The sequence below is a fragment of the Sminthopsis crassicaudata genome, chromosome 2 (genome assembly GCF_048593235.1).
Source record: "Sminthopsis crassicaudata isolate SCR6 chromosome 2, ASM4859323v1, whole genome shotgun sequence".
Classification (NCBI taxonomy): domain Eukaryota; kingdom Metazoa; phylum Chordata; class Mammalia; order Dasyuromorphia; family Dasyuridae; genus Sminthopsis; species Sminthopsis crassicaudata.
The window spans coordinates 600,330,318-600,342,661 of NC_133618.1; the positions used below are offsets into that span (position 1 = coordinate 600,330,318).

Consider the following 12,344-nt stretch of genomic DNA (forward strand, 5'->3'; position numbering starts at 1 on the left):
TTCATTCAAGCCTGACTTTTTGTGGCCCATTTGGGGGGTCTCACAAAGATATTGGAATGGTTTGCCATTTCCTTCCACAGCTCATTATAAATAAGGAAACTGAGGCAAACAGGATTAAGTGACTTGCCCAAGAACATACAACTAGTAAATATTGGAGTCTATCGCAGGACTATTGACTCCAGGTATAGCACTCTATCCACTATGCTACCTAGCTGCCGGGTTGCATAAGAAACCTGTGAGTTCAAATCTTGTCTTTAATACTTACTAAATATGTGATCTTGGGCAAGTTAATCAATGTCTATCAGTTTCTATTTCTTCATTCATAAAATTGATATAATGACAAATACCTATCTTACATAGTTATAATAAGGACCAAGGTAATGGTGTGTGTTACAAACCTAAAGCCCTATATAAGTGCCACTATTGCTGTAGGGAAGAGTGTATCATTTTAGAAAGACATAAAAGAAGTATTCAATACTTAAAGAAAAACTACTTCATGATGGATAGACTTGCAGAAATTACATAGTGACTTAGGAATTTTTTTAAAGTAAGCCTTCATATGGCCCATTAATCATCAAAATTTACTAGTGCATAGAATAAAAAAAAACACTTCCACAAAATTAAATCTTATACCAGTATTTCATCATGGCATGGAGGTGCACACAAGTGTCCAAAGGCAATGACATATAAGTTAGCTAATACATGTATAAAGTATTTTTAAGATTCAAAACTTTCAAGATAAATTATCTTATTTAAACTTTATAACAAGTCTGTGAAGTAGGTACTGCTATTATTCCCATTTATAGTTGAGAAAACCGAGGCATCAGTGGTTCAAATGTGATTTGCAGAGGATCGTACAACTAGAAAAAATATGAGGAAGTCTTTCTGATTCTGAGCCCAGAACTCTACCAACAATGAATAGCTGAGTTGAGATTGACAAGTAAGAAAAGCTTTGAGAATGAGCAGAGAAGCTATTAGTACAAAACCATAGAATGTGAGAGCTGGAAAGATTCTCACCAGGCATTTAGTTGGATCCATACACAGAAGGAATACCCACTAGAACATCCCCAACAAGTGCTTTTCTAGCTTCTGCTTGAAACTTTCCTAGTAAGTGGGACCTCACATGTTGAAGGCAACATATTCCTGATTTGGACATGTCTAATTGGTAAGATTGGCCAGCTACGTGTTTCAGTAAATAGAGCACCAGGTCTGAAGTCAGGAAGACTCAATTTAATGAATTCAAATATAGCCTCAAACAGCACAAACTGTGTAACCCTCATCAAGTCACTTAACCTTATTTTCAGATGTCTTTATCTGTAAAATGCAGAATTTGGACATTGATTTCCTAGATCCTTTCCAATTTTAAAGCTAGGAGATTTGTGATTCTAAATCTCAGAAATCATCATGCACCATCCTTTCTTGAGAGAACCATCCTTGATATATAATTTCAATATTCCTTACATGCCTTCTAGCCCACAGAGGGGGGTCCATTTTATGTGTACATAGCACATTGGTTGGTATAAAAAAATGATAAAAATGAAAAAAAATTCAATCTATAGATTATTTGGTTCACATAAGGCAAAACTGTCAATTTTATTTCATCTGAATTAATCCAATAAAGATGAGGCAAGAAAGGCTTTTGAGCCTATAAGCCAATAAGACAGAAAAAGGAAATGAAAAAAGACACTCAAATAACACTTTGTATATATCATATTATTTATGCTAAATCTTCATGGAGACAAGTTAGAGCAGTTACACAGCTGGATGCAAGCTGAAAAGTTCAGCGATTTATTTGACATCTGGATATTTCATAAAAAAGACTTTCCCAGGTGGAGAAATTCCTGCATTCCTCTCCTCAAATGTAGCTAAAGATGTGGCTATTCAAAGCATTACCTCATCAAACTTAGTAGTTCATTCCACGTTTATGGGACTTATAGATGTTTAAACTGTTCACATGGAGTGTGTAGCCAAGGTAAATATTTTAAAGTTATGAGGAGTCTATCTAAAATTGTTCAGTTGTGCTGCAATGGAAAAGCTTCCTGCCTCTCTATTTAAGGAAGCCAAGCCAAAAATTGAAGAGTGGAAACAGTTAACAAACTTTTAAAATATAATAATTTTCATGATTTTTGACTTTTTAATCAATCACGAAGTATTAATTAGACCCTCCATATGTGTAAGAACCTGATAATGTTCAGTTAGCAGATAAGTCATTATGACACTTGTATAGCCATTTCAAATACTGAACTGAGATATTTTCACCCAGGCTCCTGTCTGTAACTACTTTAGTGCTATTGGGATTGGAGAAAACATAGGCAGGAAGGTAGAGCAAGTTATAGGTTCTAGTGTCCAGCTATTTGAGAAACATCAACAAGAAACTGCGTATCAGTTGTTTTGTTGCCAACATGACACACAGTATGTTATGGAAAAACTTATATTTAGAAAGGTAAACTTTAAAATATTTCCCCCCATTTTCTCTGCTACTGGATTTTGCTAATTTTGTTATTGTTGTTGTATGTACTTTGTTACTTTTTCATTTGATGGGAAAGCTCCTACTTAACAAGAAAGCTGTCATCTTGAATGCTGGAATTAATTTTCTGTAGTCTAAATTTATGAAAGGCAATTTGAATGTTTTCTTTCTAAAGAAATTTTATGTATATACAAAGGTTCATTAAAATGGTGAATTTAAAATAAGTAGCAAGTCTTGACTTTGACCCTAACTTACTGGGTGATCTTAAAGAGATCATCTCACCTCTCTGAAACTAAATAACTCATCTTTTAAATGGAGATAATGTTATTTGCACCAGCAACTTGTAGAGGACATTTTTTCTCACATTTTTAAATTTTATTTTTTTAATTTTATAATTATAAATTTTTGACAGTATATATGCATGAGTATTTTTTTATAACATTATCCCTTGTATTCATTTTTCCAAATTATCCCCTCCCTCCCTCTACTCCCTCCCCTAGATGACAGGCAATCCCATACATTTTACATGTGTTACAGTATAACCTAGATACAATATATGTGTGTAAATTCAATTTTCTTATTGCACATTAAGTATTAGATTGTAGAGGACATTTGTGAATGTTGTGGCCACTAGGGAGAATAATAAGCAGTTGTCATTTGACATGTCATCATTTTGCCATACTATTTACAAATATCTTCCCTTCCGTAGCTCTTAGGTTAAAAGTAAGAGGTTTCATCCAGAAATGATATTCCAAATCAAGAAAAAATAAATGTATTTGAGCCTGGGAAAAATAAAGTCCTGGTTCCCAGATTTACACAATTATAGGGGATTGAGAAAAAATAAGATGAGCCTCAGCCCCTTTAATATCACAGAAATTACATGAATTCTCACCATTAAATTTCCTTAGATGATGTTATATCAGTGAGACTTGTGAATGGAACCGGAAGGTGTTCAGGACGTGTGGAAGTTCACTACCAAGGAATCTGGGGGACTGTGTGTGATGATCTCTGGGACAGGAATGGAGCTGATGTGGTGTGCAGACAGTTGGAGTGTGGCCAGTCCACCTGGGCCCTGGGAGGGGCCCACTTTGGAGCAGGCTCAGGAAAAATCCTTCTGGACGATGTGCAGTGCACAGGGAAAGAAAGTCACCTGGGGCAGTGCCCTCATCTTGGCTGGGATGCACACAACTGTGGGCATCAGGAAGATGCTGGGGTCATCTGCTCAGGTTTATTTATTTTTTTCTGCATTTTCTCAATTCATTTAGTCCAAGAATGATGATGTACTAGATTCAGGAGAGCCACAGAACATGTAATTAACATACATTCTCTCAAAATGAAGAGATTGTGCTTATTGTTTTTCGTATAATCAATACATAGGAATTTGTTACATGATCTTTGGTTGATGTATTTTAATATTCTCTGTTTTTTGTCATAATCACAGGTGATGATTCTTCTCATGCTCCAACAACAGGTATGATGAGGGACATTTAAATTCTCTTGTGATCAAAATTACTTAAAGAAAAAGGACTTTGCAAGAATTTATGTATATATGCATAAATTTCAAATCATCTAGATTGTTTAAACAGTGCCAAGTCTATAAATGTTTCTTTTCTCAAGAGACAGCAGGTATAATAAATAGAGTCATAGCACTATAAATATGAGTGCTAACTTATTGATATAATTTTGTGTTTGGTATGATTTTATTCTCATTGACTAATGACTTTTAAAATATGTTGATTTATCATTGCAATGGTTGTGGCATATCATCTGATGAAATATTTGCATGGCATTAGTAGATTATATTTTTGTGCATATAGCTTGATTTCTTATTGTGTTTCATATATTTTACTGTTTTAAATATTTGCTCAATGAAGTCATAATTAGAGTCAGAGGAAATGAATTTGGGGCATATCACTTATTAACAGCATAATCTTGAACAAATCTATGCATTTTACTATCTAATTCTTCATTGTTAAAATGAGAATAATTGCTCCATCTTTCTCACAGTGATGTTTGTGAAAGTAATTTAAAGTCTGGAAACTCGAAAACATGCAAGTGATTATTAACATTCCCCCAAAGGATAAGTTGACAGCTATGTTGAAAACATTTTCCTTATATATTGCACAGAATATGACTGTAGAGACATTACCTCATTCTACTAAGTAGTCCCTTGAGGAGACTAATAAGAGCTTGAATTCAATTTCTGGCAAAATTATAAAATATATTATTAAAGGGATGTATGTGAGCAAGAAAAGAAAAGGTGATCACTAATAGCCAGCATGATTTCATCAAGAATAGGTTAGGCCAAACTAATTTCATTTACTTTTTTCAGACAAAGTTATTAGACTAATAGAACAAGAAAATGCCATAGATATGATTATTTCATTGAGCAAATATTTAAAACAATAAAATATATGAAACACAATAAGAAAATAAACTATACATAAGAAAATATAATCCAACTAATACCATGTGAATATTTCATCAGATGATATAACACAACCATTGCAATGATAAATCAACATATTTTAAGTCATTAATCAATGAGAATAAAATCATACCAAACACAATTAGCAATCATAAATATTTTGTTAATATTGAATGTTTACATAAATACATATGAAAATTGAAGACATGACTGTCTTTTAAATGTGGATATAAATGAAAAATTAATGTTGCTAACAATACTTCAATAAAAATGCAATTCATTCCCAGATTACATGCATAAATATTTATTAATGCCATCATTAAGTCACAGGTCTATCTACTCATTCCTTCAAAAATAGAATCTACCCAAAGAAATTTTCATCACTTTATGACAAGGGATCTAGAGGACACTGGGCACATTTATCAGGGAGGAAAAAAAAAGCTTTATTAGGAGAGCAATGGCTATCAAGTATTTGAAGAACTATGGTCCAGAAGAGTGGTCCAAACGTGTTCTTTAATCTTAGAGAGCATCATCTAAAGCAATGTTGCAGAAGCAGATTTTTATAGCAAAAAAAAAACAAAAAACAAAAAACAAACTTCTAAACAATGATAGCTTACTAAAATGGCCTTCCTTTGTGAAAGGTGGACTTCTCTTCATAAGAAATCTTAAGGCAGAGGTGGGATGTGCACTTTTGATGCATGCTTTGAGATCCTTTGCAGCTTTGAGATTCTGGCATTTTGCATGAATAAAGGTGTTAGAATATTCTCATGAAAATTAACAGCCTAATGGAATTCAAAGTTGATAGAATTCTACAGGGACTTGATTGTTGTTTAGCACAATAACTGACACAAAGTAAGCATTATGTAAATCCTGGCAATTTACTTATCCTTCATAATTGGGGAAGGAGTTGAGGTCAGATTCTCCTGTTAATTATTTTTTGAAGGAACAGATAGACCTGTGACTTAATTACTGCAGGGAATTCCCAAGGAGAAAATCAATGCAAATCAGCAACTACTTTGCAACTTAGACTTTTAGTGAGTTCTTCAGGCACCTAGGTAGTGCCGTGTGCAGAGCAAGGAAGACACATGCTAATGAATTTAAATCTAGCCTCATTAGGCTATGTGACACGAGGCAACTCACTTAACGCGGTTTGCCTCAGTTTCCTCATCTGCAGACTGAGTTAGAGAAGTAAATGGCAAACCACTCCAAGAAAACCCCCAAATAGAGCCTTGGACACAACTAAAGATGACTGAATAACAAAAGTATCACAGAGAGATACAGTTATTTGTCCAGAATCACACAACTAGCATGTATCAGAGACATCTTAGACCCAGATCTTTCGGAGTCCAGACCTGGAATTTCTAATTCTTATACTCTGCCGATCTCCAGCTAGTTACTCCTTGTTGAGAAATGTGAGATGTGCAAATTTAGAGACATTACCAATCCAAATGTTCAAGGGGATTTTTTGCACCTGACCTATGGTAGGGCTTTCTGAGCTTGTTTTAATCTGATCAACCAGTGTTGAACACAATGTACTTTGACACCCAACATAAAGAGATCATTTTCGTCCTACTAGAGAATGAAGGATAGCAACCAAGAAGTGGTTACTTCTTATCACTTTCAGTGATTTTTGTGGGAAAATCCCATTCCAAATTAAATGATTGCACCTATCCTGTTTTTGTTTTCATAGGATCATACTTATAATTTCAGAACTTCCTCTGCCAATGTAGACTGATAGTCTTGGAGAGGTCCAAGGGGCACAGCAAGATTTTGCCAATGATAGGATTTAAGCCCAGCTTTCCCCTGAATCCCCAATTCAACTTCCTGTTTAATGCCACATGGTCTCTCTACGGCTACTTAATCTTACATCAATGATAAAAATGAGTTTTTCATTGTTATTATCATCCAGAATTATCCTTCCATTGGAGAGAAGCTGCCAGGAAGGATGCTATACGCTATTAAGTTAACACCTTGGTTCCCTTACTTTAGAGTAATGACCCATTAGCTGTTGAGAGACCACAAAGAAGCTCTAGAAGAGAATTAGAAGCAGCTTGATGTCCTCAGAGATTATGCCAGGAGTCATCATTTGTGTCTCCTTAGATGATGTTTTATCAGTGAGACTTGTGAATGAAACCAGAAGATTTTCAGGACGTATGGAAGTTCACTACCAAGGAACCTGGGGGACTGTCTCTGTCTCTGTCTCTGTCTCTGTCTGTCTGTCTGTCTCTCTCTCTATTTCTCTCTCTGTCTCTCTCTGTCTCTCTCTGTCTCTCTGTCTCTCTGTCTCTCTGTCTCTCTCTCTCTCTCTCTCTCTCTCTCTCTCTCTCTCTCTCTCTCTCTCACACACACACACACACACACACACACTCACATATGCACAGAGGTATTGACTCTTTAATTGTTACAAAACCAGGAGATGACATATGTTATTGAACTTGCTAAATATTCTTTTGATTCTCTTTATGTAATAGGATGGTACAATGTGTTATATATAGAGTACCAGAGTTGGAGTCAGGAAGATGCATATCCCTGAGTTCAAGTGTGACTTCAGATACTTACTAGCTATGTGACCCTGGGCAAGTTACCTGATTCTTTTTGCCTCAGTTTCCTCATCTGCAAAATGAACTAAAGAGGAAATGAGAAACCATTCCAGTATCTTTGCCAACTACTAAAAATCAGACATGACTTAATTAATTGAACAACCTATAGTGAGTGAAAAAAGAGACTCATATTATTTAGATTCTTCAAAATGTTAAACATCTGGGTGCTTAAATATAACCTGACAGTTAGCATCTATATGACAAATACACGAATATACTTGGAGATATTTCTGTAATATTTTCCTTAATATTCCCTAGGTTTTAGTTTTTGAAGACATGACCTCATTTGGCTAAATAGTCCCTTGGATGAGAGAGTCTGATTTATGCAGTATCAAAGGATTGGAATATTTTGAACAAGATGAATGTTATAAAGGTGTTCAGAGTGTCCTGGTCCCTATGGAAAGATTTTGAGTTGAATACACTTGATTTTTCTTTTTTGGTCTAAACCTGAGATTTTATTTTTCTAGAGAATTTTCAGTTAAGAAATCCTCTCTACCTGCTCAGATATGTAACTATTCAACCTATAGACTTAAAAGTGTTGCTTGGGGTAATAAGAGAGTAAATAATTTGCCCAACAGTATGCACCAAAAGACAAACTTCAGTTCAATTCAATTTTAAAAAATTATTAAATATCTACTATGTACCAGGCATAGTGCTAAATGCTGGGTATTGAAAAAGAGGCCTCTAAGATCAGGGCATCTTTCCCCACTGTTTCTTCCCCAAAAAGGACTTTAAACCCATCTACTTTTATTTATCTATAGGAAGTATACTTCTCAGGTTACATATTTTTCTTTATCTTCATGTCATAAAAACTATTCAGTAGTAATAGATATTAATAATGTGATAAAAGCTATTAACACATTTTGGGGACAACTAGTTTATAGTTCTGGTTTTATTTCAGGACCTAAAGGACAAACTAAACTAAACATCCACCAGAAACTTATAGTTTAGCTGGAGAGACAACTTTTTCTCATTATAAATATTAATAAGAACAAACCCTTTGCATTTGTATAAAGAATTTTGGCGTTCATTCTCTCTCATTCGCGCCTCACATAAATTACCCCCAAGGTAGATGCTATAAGTTTTATTTCCTGAATTTTATACCTAAGGAAACTGAGGCCCACTAACATTAAGTAACTTCTCAATTGAACAGTTAATAACCTAGGATTTGATCCCAGGGCTTCCAACTCCAAATGCCTCACTTTTTTCCATTAGGAGAGTGTTTGTGATAAAGAGACAAATTGGACATTACAGAGAACAGGACTTTATCTAAGGTGCTAATAGGATGATAGTATCTCCATTTGGTCACATTACCAGCTATGAGAATAGCTGCTCTAATACTTTCAAAAGAGAGTGCAGTCCTTCATACATCCCATTTATCAGAAGATAAGGTGATACTTTTGTTTAATTCACTGCCTTTTAGGCATTTAGTTTCTATAGCTCTATTTTTTTGAATTATCATCATGTCAATTTCATAACATCTTTGGACCCCACAAATCTACATCCTTAAATTCACACATTCTCCAAAATAAGGGAATCAAATTTGTTCATATAATAATATTTTTATTTAAATAGCACTCTACGATTTTTGAATTGCTTCCAAAATCCATTATCTCAAAGGATCATCACATTATCCTTGGAAAACAGGCAGATCAGGTATTATAATCTCCACTTTACTGACAAGAAATTAAATTTCTGGGAAGTTAAATGGCCTACTCAAAATCAAGGTTATGTAATTAGTAAATAATATCAAGACATGAACTTCTGCTGTTTCCAGTACCCCAAACCACAGTGCCTCTGCCCTCAGAGATTAATGTTCCTTTGGAAATTTGTGAAACAGTCTCATTTTTCCAATTCCATCCCTTTGTGAAATTTTACAGTTTTTCCTGTACTCATGGAAAAAGTTACAGAGAATGAATTAGCTGGGAATATTATTCCAGGGGATAATCTTGTTAAATTAAGCAAGCAGAGAAGAAGCAAAGTTCCTATTGAGATTAATTAGTTGATTTGCCTTCTGATTGTTAAATATTGTGAACCTTTCACAATAACTGTGAATGCAGTGGGTACAGTCTTTCCTTTATCCATCTCTTCATACTACTTTATACCACCTTGATTTGCATTATATTCTACAATATCAGGAATAGTACTGTATTGTATCTTTGTGTAACCCCCTTGCTAGATTTTTTTCCAAAAGGGTTTAAATCATCTTTAATTAATTTCTTCATCTCTCCAATGCTGTTTTATATTTATATTTAGTTTCTAATTGATATTTAATTGACAAAGGATGAATAAATGGATGGACAGTTGGATGGATGAATAAATGAATGTTTATAGAATCACAAGATCATATATTTATTCAGTTAGTCAATAAATACTAATTAAGTACCTGCTATATGTCAGGCATGTGCTAATTGCTGGGGATTAAAAAAAAAAGGAAAAAAGACTCAATGTAAAGGGAGAGACAACATGTAAACAATTATGTATAAATAAGATATGAGCTGGACAAATGGGAGGTCATCTCAGAAGGAAGACACTAGAATTAAGCAGGATGAAGAAAAACTTCTTGAAGAAGGTAAAATTTTAGCTAGGATTTTCAAGAAAGTATGGAAATCAGCAGGCAGAAATGAGGAAGGAGAGGATTCCATACATGTAGTGAAAGATGGGAGGGAAGTACAGCTCAAGAAAAATGCTCAGAATTATAGCTGAAATGTACCTTTAAGATGATCTAGTCCAATTCCCTCCTAGTATTGCTAACAGAGAAGAATTAACTTGCCTGTTATCCATTTGCCATTGATAAATGGTAGACATGGATTTGAACTCACGTAATAGGACTTCATAGCTCTGGGGCTGGAAATTACCTCGGAAGCCATTTTGTCCAACCCTCTCATTTTACAGATGAGAAAATTAAGATTAATAACTAATTATCTACATATAAAGTACAGAGATGGAATTTAAAGCCAAGTCTTGTCACTCCAAAGCAAAGTTTTCTTTCAATTGTATTCTCTCATTCTTCTTCCTCTTCTTCAAATTCAGCATTGCCTTCTCCATACTACACATGCTACATCCCTAAAATAGTAAGTCAGTCAATACGCATCGATTAAATACCTACTGTCCTAAATCTCATTATTGAAGTTCTTGGATGACAACACAATGAAGCTAACTGATAGATCTGAAAGATTTTCATATGTGTCAAAGTTCTCTACCAGTGAACCTGGGAAACCGTGTAAAACAATCTTTGGGAGAAAAATCGAGGTGGTGTTTTAAGCCAAGAATTAGAGTATAAATACACTTGGTCTCATGAAGGTAGTAGGCTTTGGAGTAATCTCAGGAAAAGTTGTTCTCAACACTATAATGTACAGAGAAGAGACATATTTTGGAGCAGTTCCCTTATCCATAACTGATCATCAGAAAAATCCTGGAGTTGTCTGATGAGACTTACTCTTTTATTTCTCTCTAACTACTATTTCTCATTTTGTCAATTATATTATAAAAGATAATATAATGATGGAGTCCTAGAGACATTAAAATAGACATACTAATGTTATTTCTGTCTTTTTCTCACTGATAGGTGCTGATTCTTCAAATTCTCAACCCACAGGTAGGACACATTATATATGAATGAAAAAAAAATAGCTACCAAATGATCTAAATATATATGTGTTATTGTTATTGGTGTTCAGTCATTCCACTTGTATCCAACTCTTCACGACACTATTTGGGTTTTCTTGAAAAAGATACTGAAATGATTTGCCTCTTTCTTCTCCAGCACATCTGGATGAGGAAATGGAGGCAAATAGGGTTAAGTGACTTGCCCAATGTCACACAGAGTTTGTTGTTTGTCCTTCATTCTGAAAGAGGAGCAAGACTTCAGAGAAATAAGGCCATAACATGCAAGTACACCGGATTTAAGTGAGGGAGGGCTGTGCAAGGTCACCAGACTCACTTCTCCTCTAGAACCATCAGTGGCCAGTGGCCAGATCTAGATCAGGACCACTGGAGATGGCTCTAAATGTCCTCGCCTAGGGTCTCTATGTTTTATGGTATCACCTATCTGATCCCTATGTGAGTTTTACAGAGATCGAAAGGGACATTTGGGCTGCCTTTATGTGCATAAGTTCCAATACAGCCAATGCTGCTGGCGACAACATGGTAGAACAGATAGAATTTGGAGAAGGCCACTTAGTAGTCATGTACTGGAAAGAAGTCTTTTAGTATTGTGAGCCTTGGTTTCCTCATTTCAAAAAAGTAGTTAATAATATTATTATCATCAAAAAAAGGATTTTATATAAGAGCACAAGCAAATATTTTGAAAGTTATAAAATACATGAAAGGCATCGTTATTAATATTATCACCCACCAAAAAAGGATTTTATAATAAGAAAACAGTTTCCACGTGTTGCCTTCAGCACTAAATGATGGCTTTGGCTATGAAGAATGGATTACAGAGAATCTCCCCAGTGAAGCACCAAGTACAATAAATATCTCTCTCTTTTATAAATATAAGCAGGTCTGGGATCCAATGGTTGGAAATGAGGACTTACAATGTGTGTCTCATTCCCTGCCTCTATCACTTGCTTTGATTAGCTCACAAAGGGCAGCAATTACTAATCTATCTGAAAGAGTAGAAACTCAGAAATAATTTTAAAAAACAAACATTTGTATTTCAGTTTGACTTTAAAACTCCTAAGTGAATTTTAAAAATTATCTATGAATAAACTGTAAAGTATGTGCTTGAAAGTTGACTTCAGCATGCATTTTTTTCCCATATCACCACTGGAGATTGGTGTTGAAAATCAGATATTTACTTAAATTGGTTATATAGCAAAGCAATACTATTTTCCCTCCTAAC

At 34.6% G+C, this 12,344-nt stretch overlaps 1 protein-coding gene across 1 annotated transcript in view; it reads left to right on the plus strand.

Annotated features, from left to right (window-relative positions):
* Nucleotides 1-11,707, plus strand: part of LOC141552985 (scavenger receptor cysteine-rich domain-containing protein DMBT1-like) — a 62,848-nt gene extending 51,141 nt beyond the window's left edge. Inside the window, exons 18-21 of the mRNA XM_074284862.1 lie at nucleotides 3,376-3,693; nucleotides 3,909-3,938; nucleotides 11,064-11,093; nucleotides 11,571-11,707. Of these exons, the coding sequence (XP_074140963.1) occupies nucleotides 3,376-3,693; nucleotides 3,909-3,938; nucleotides 11,064-11,093; nucleotides 11,571-11,707 (515 nt within the window). The remainder of the gene's footprint in view (nucleotides 1-3,375; nucleotides 3,694-3,908; nucleotides 3,939-11,063; nucleotides 11,094-11,570) is intronic.
* Nucleotides 11,708-12,344: the final 637 nt, after the last annotated feature.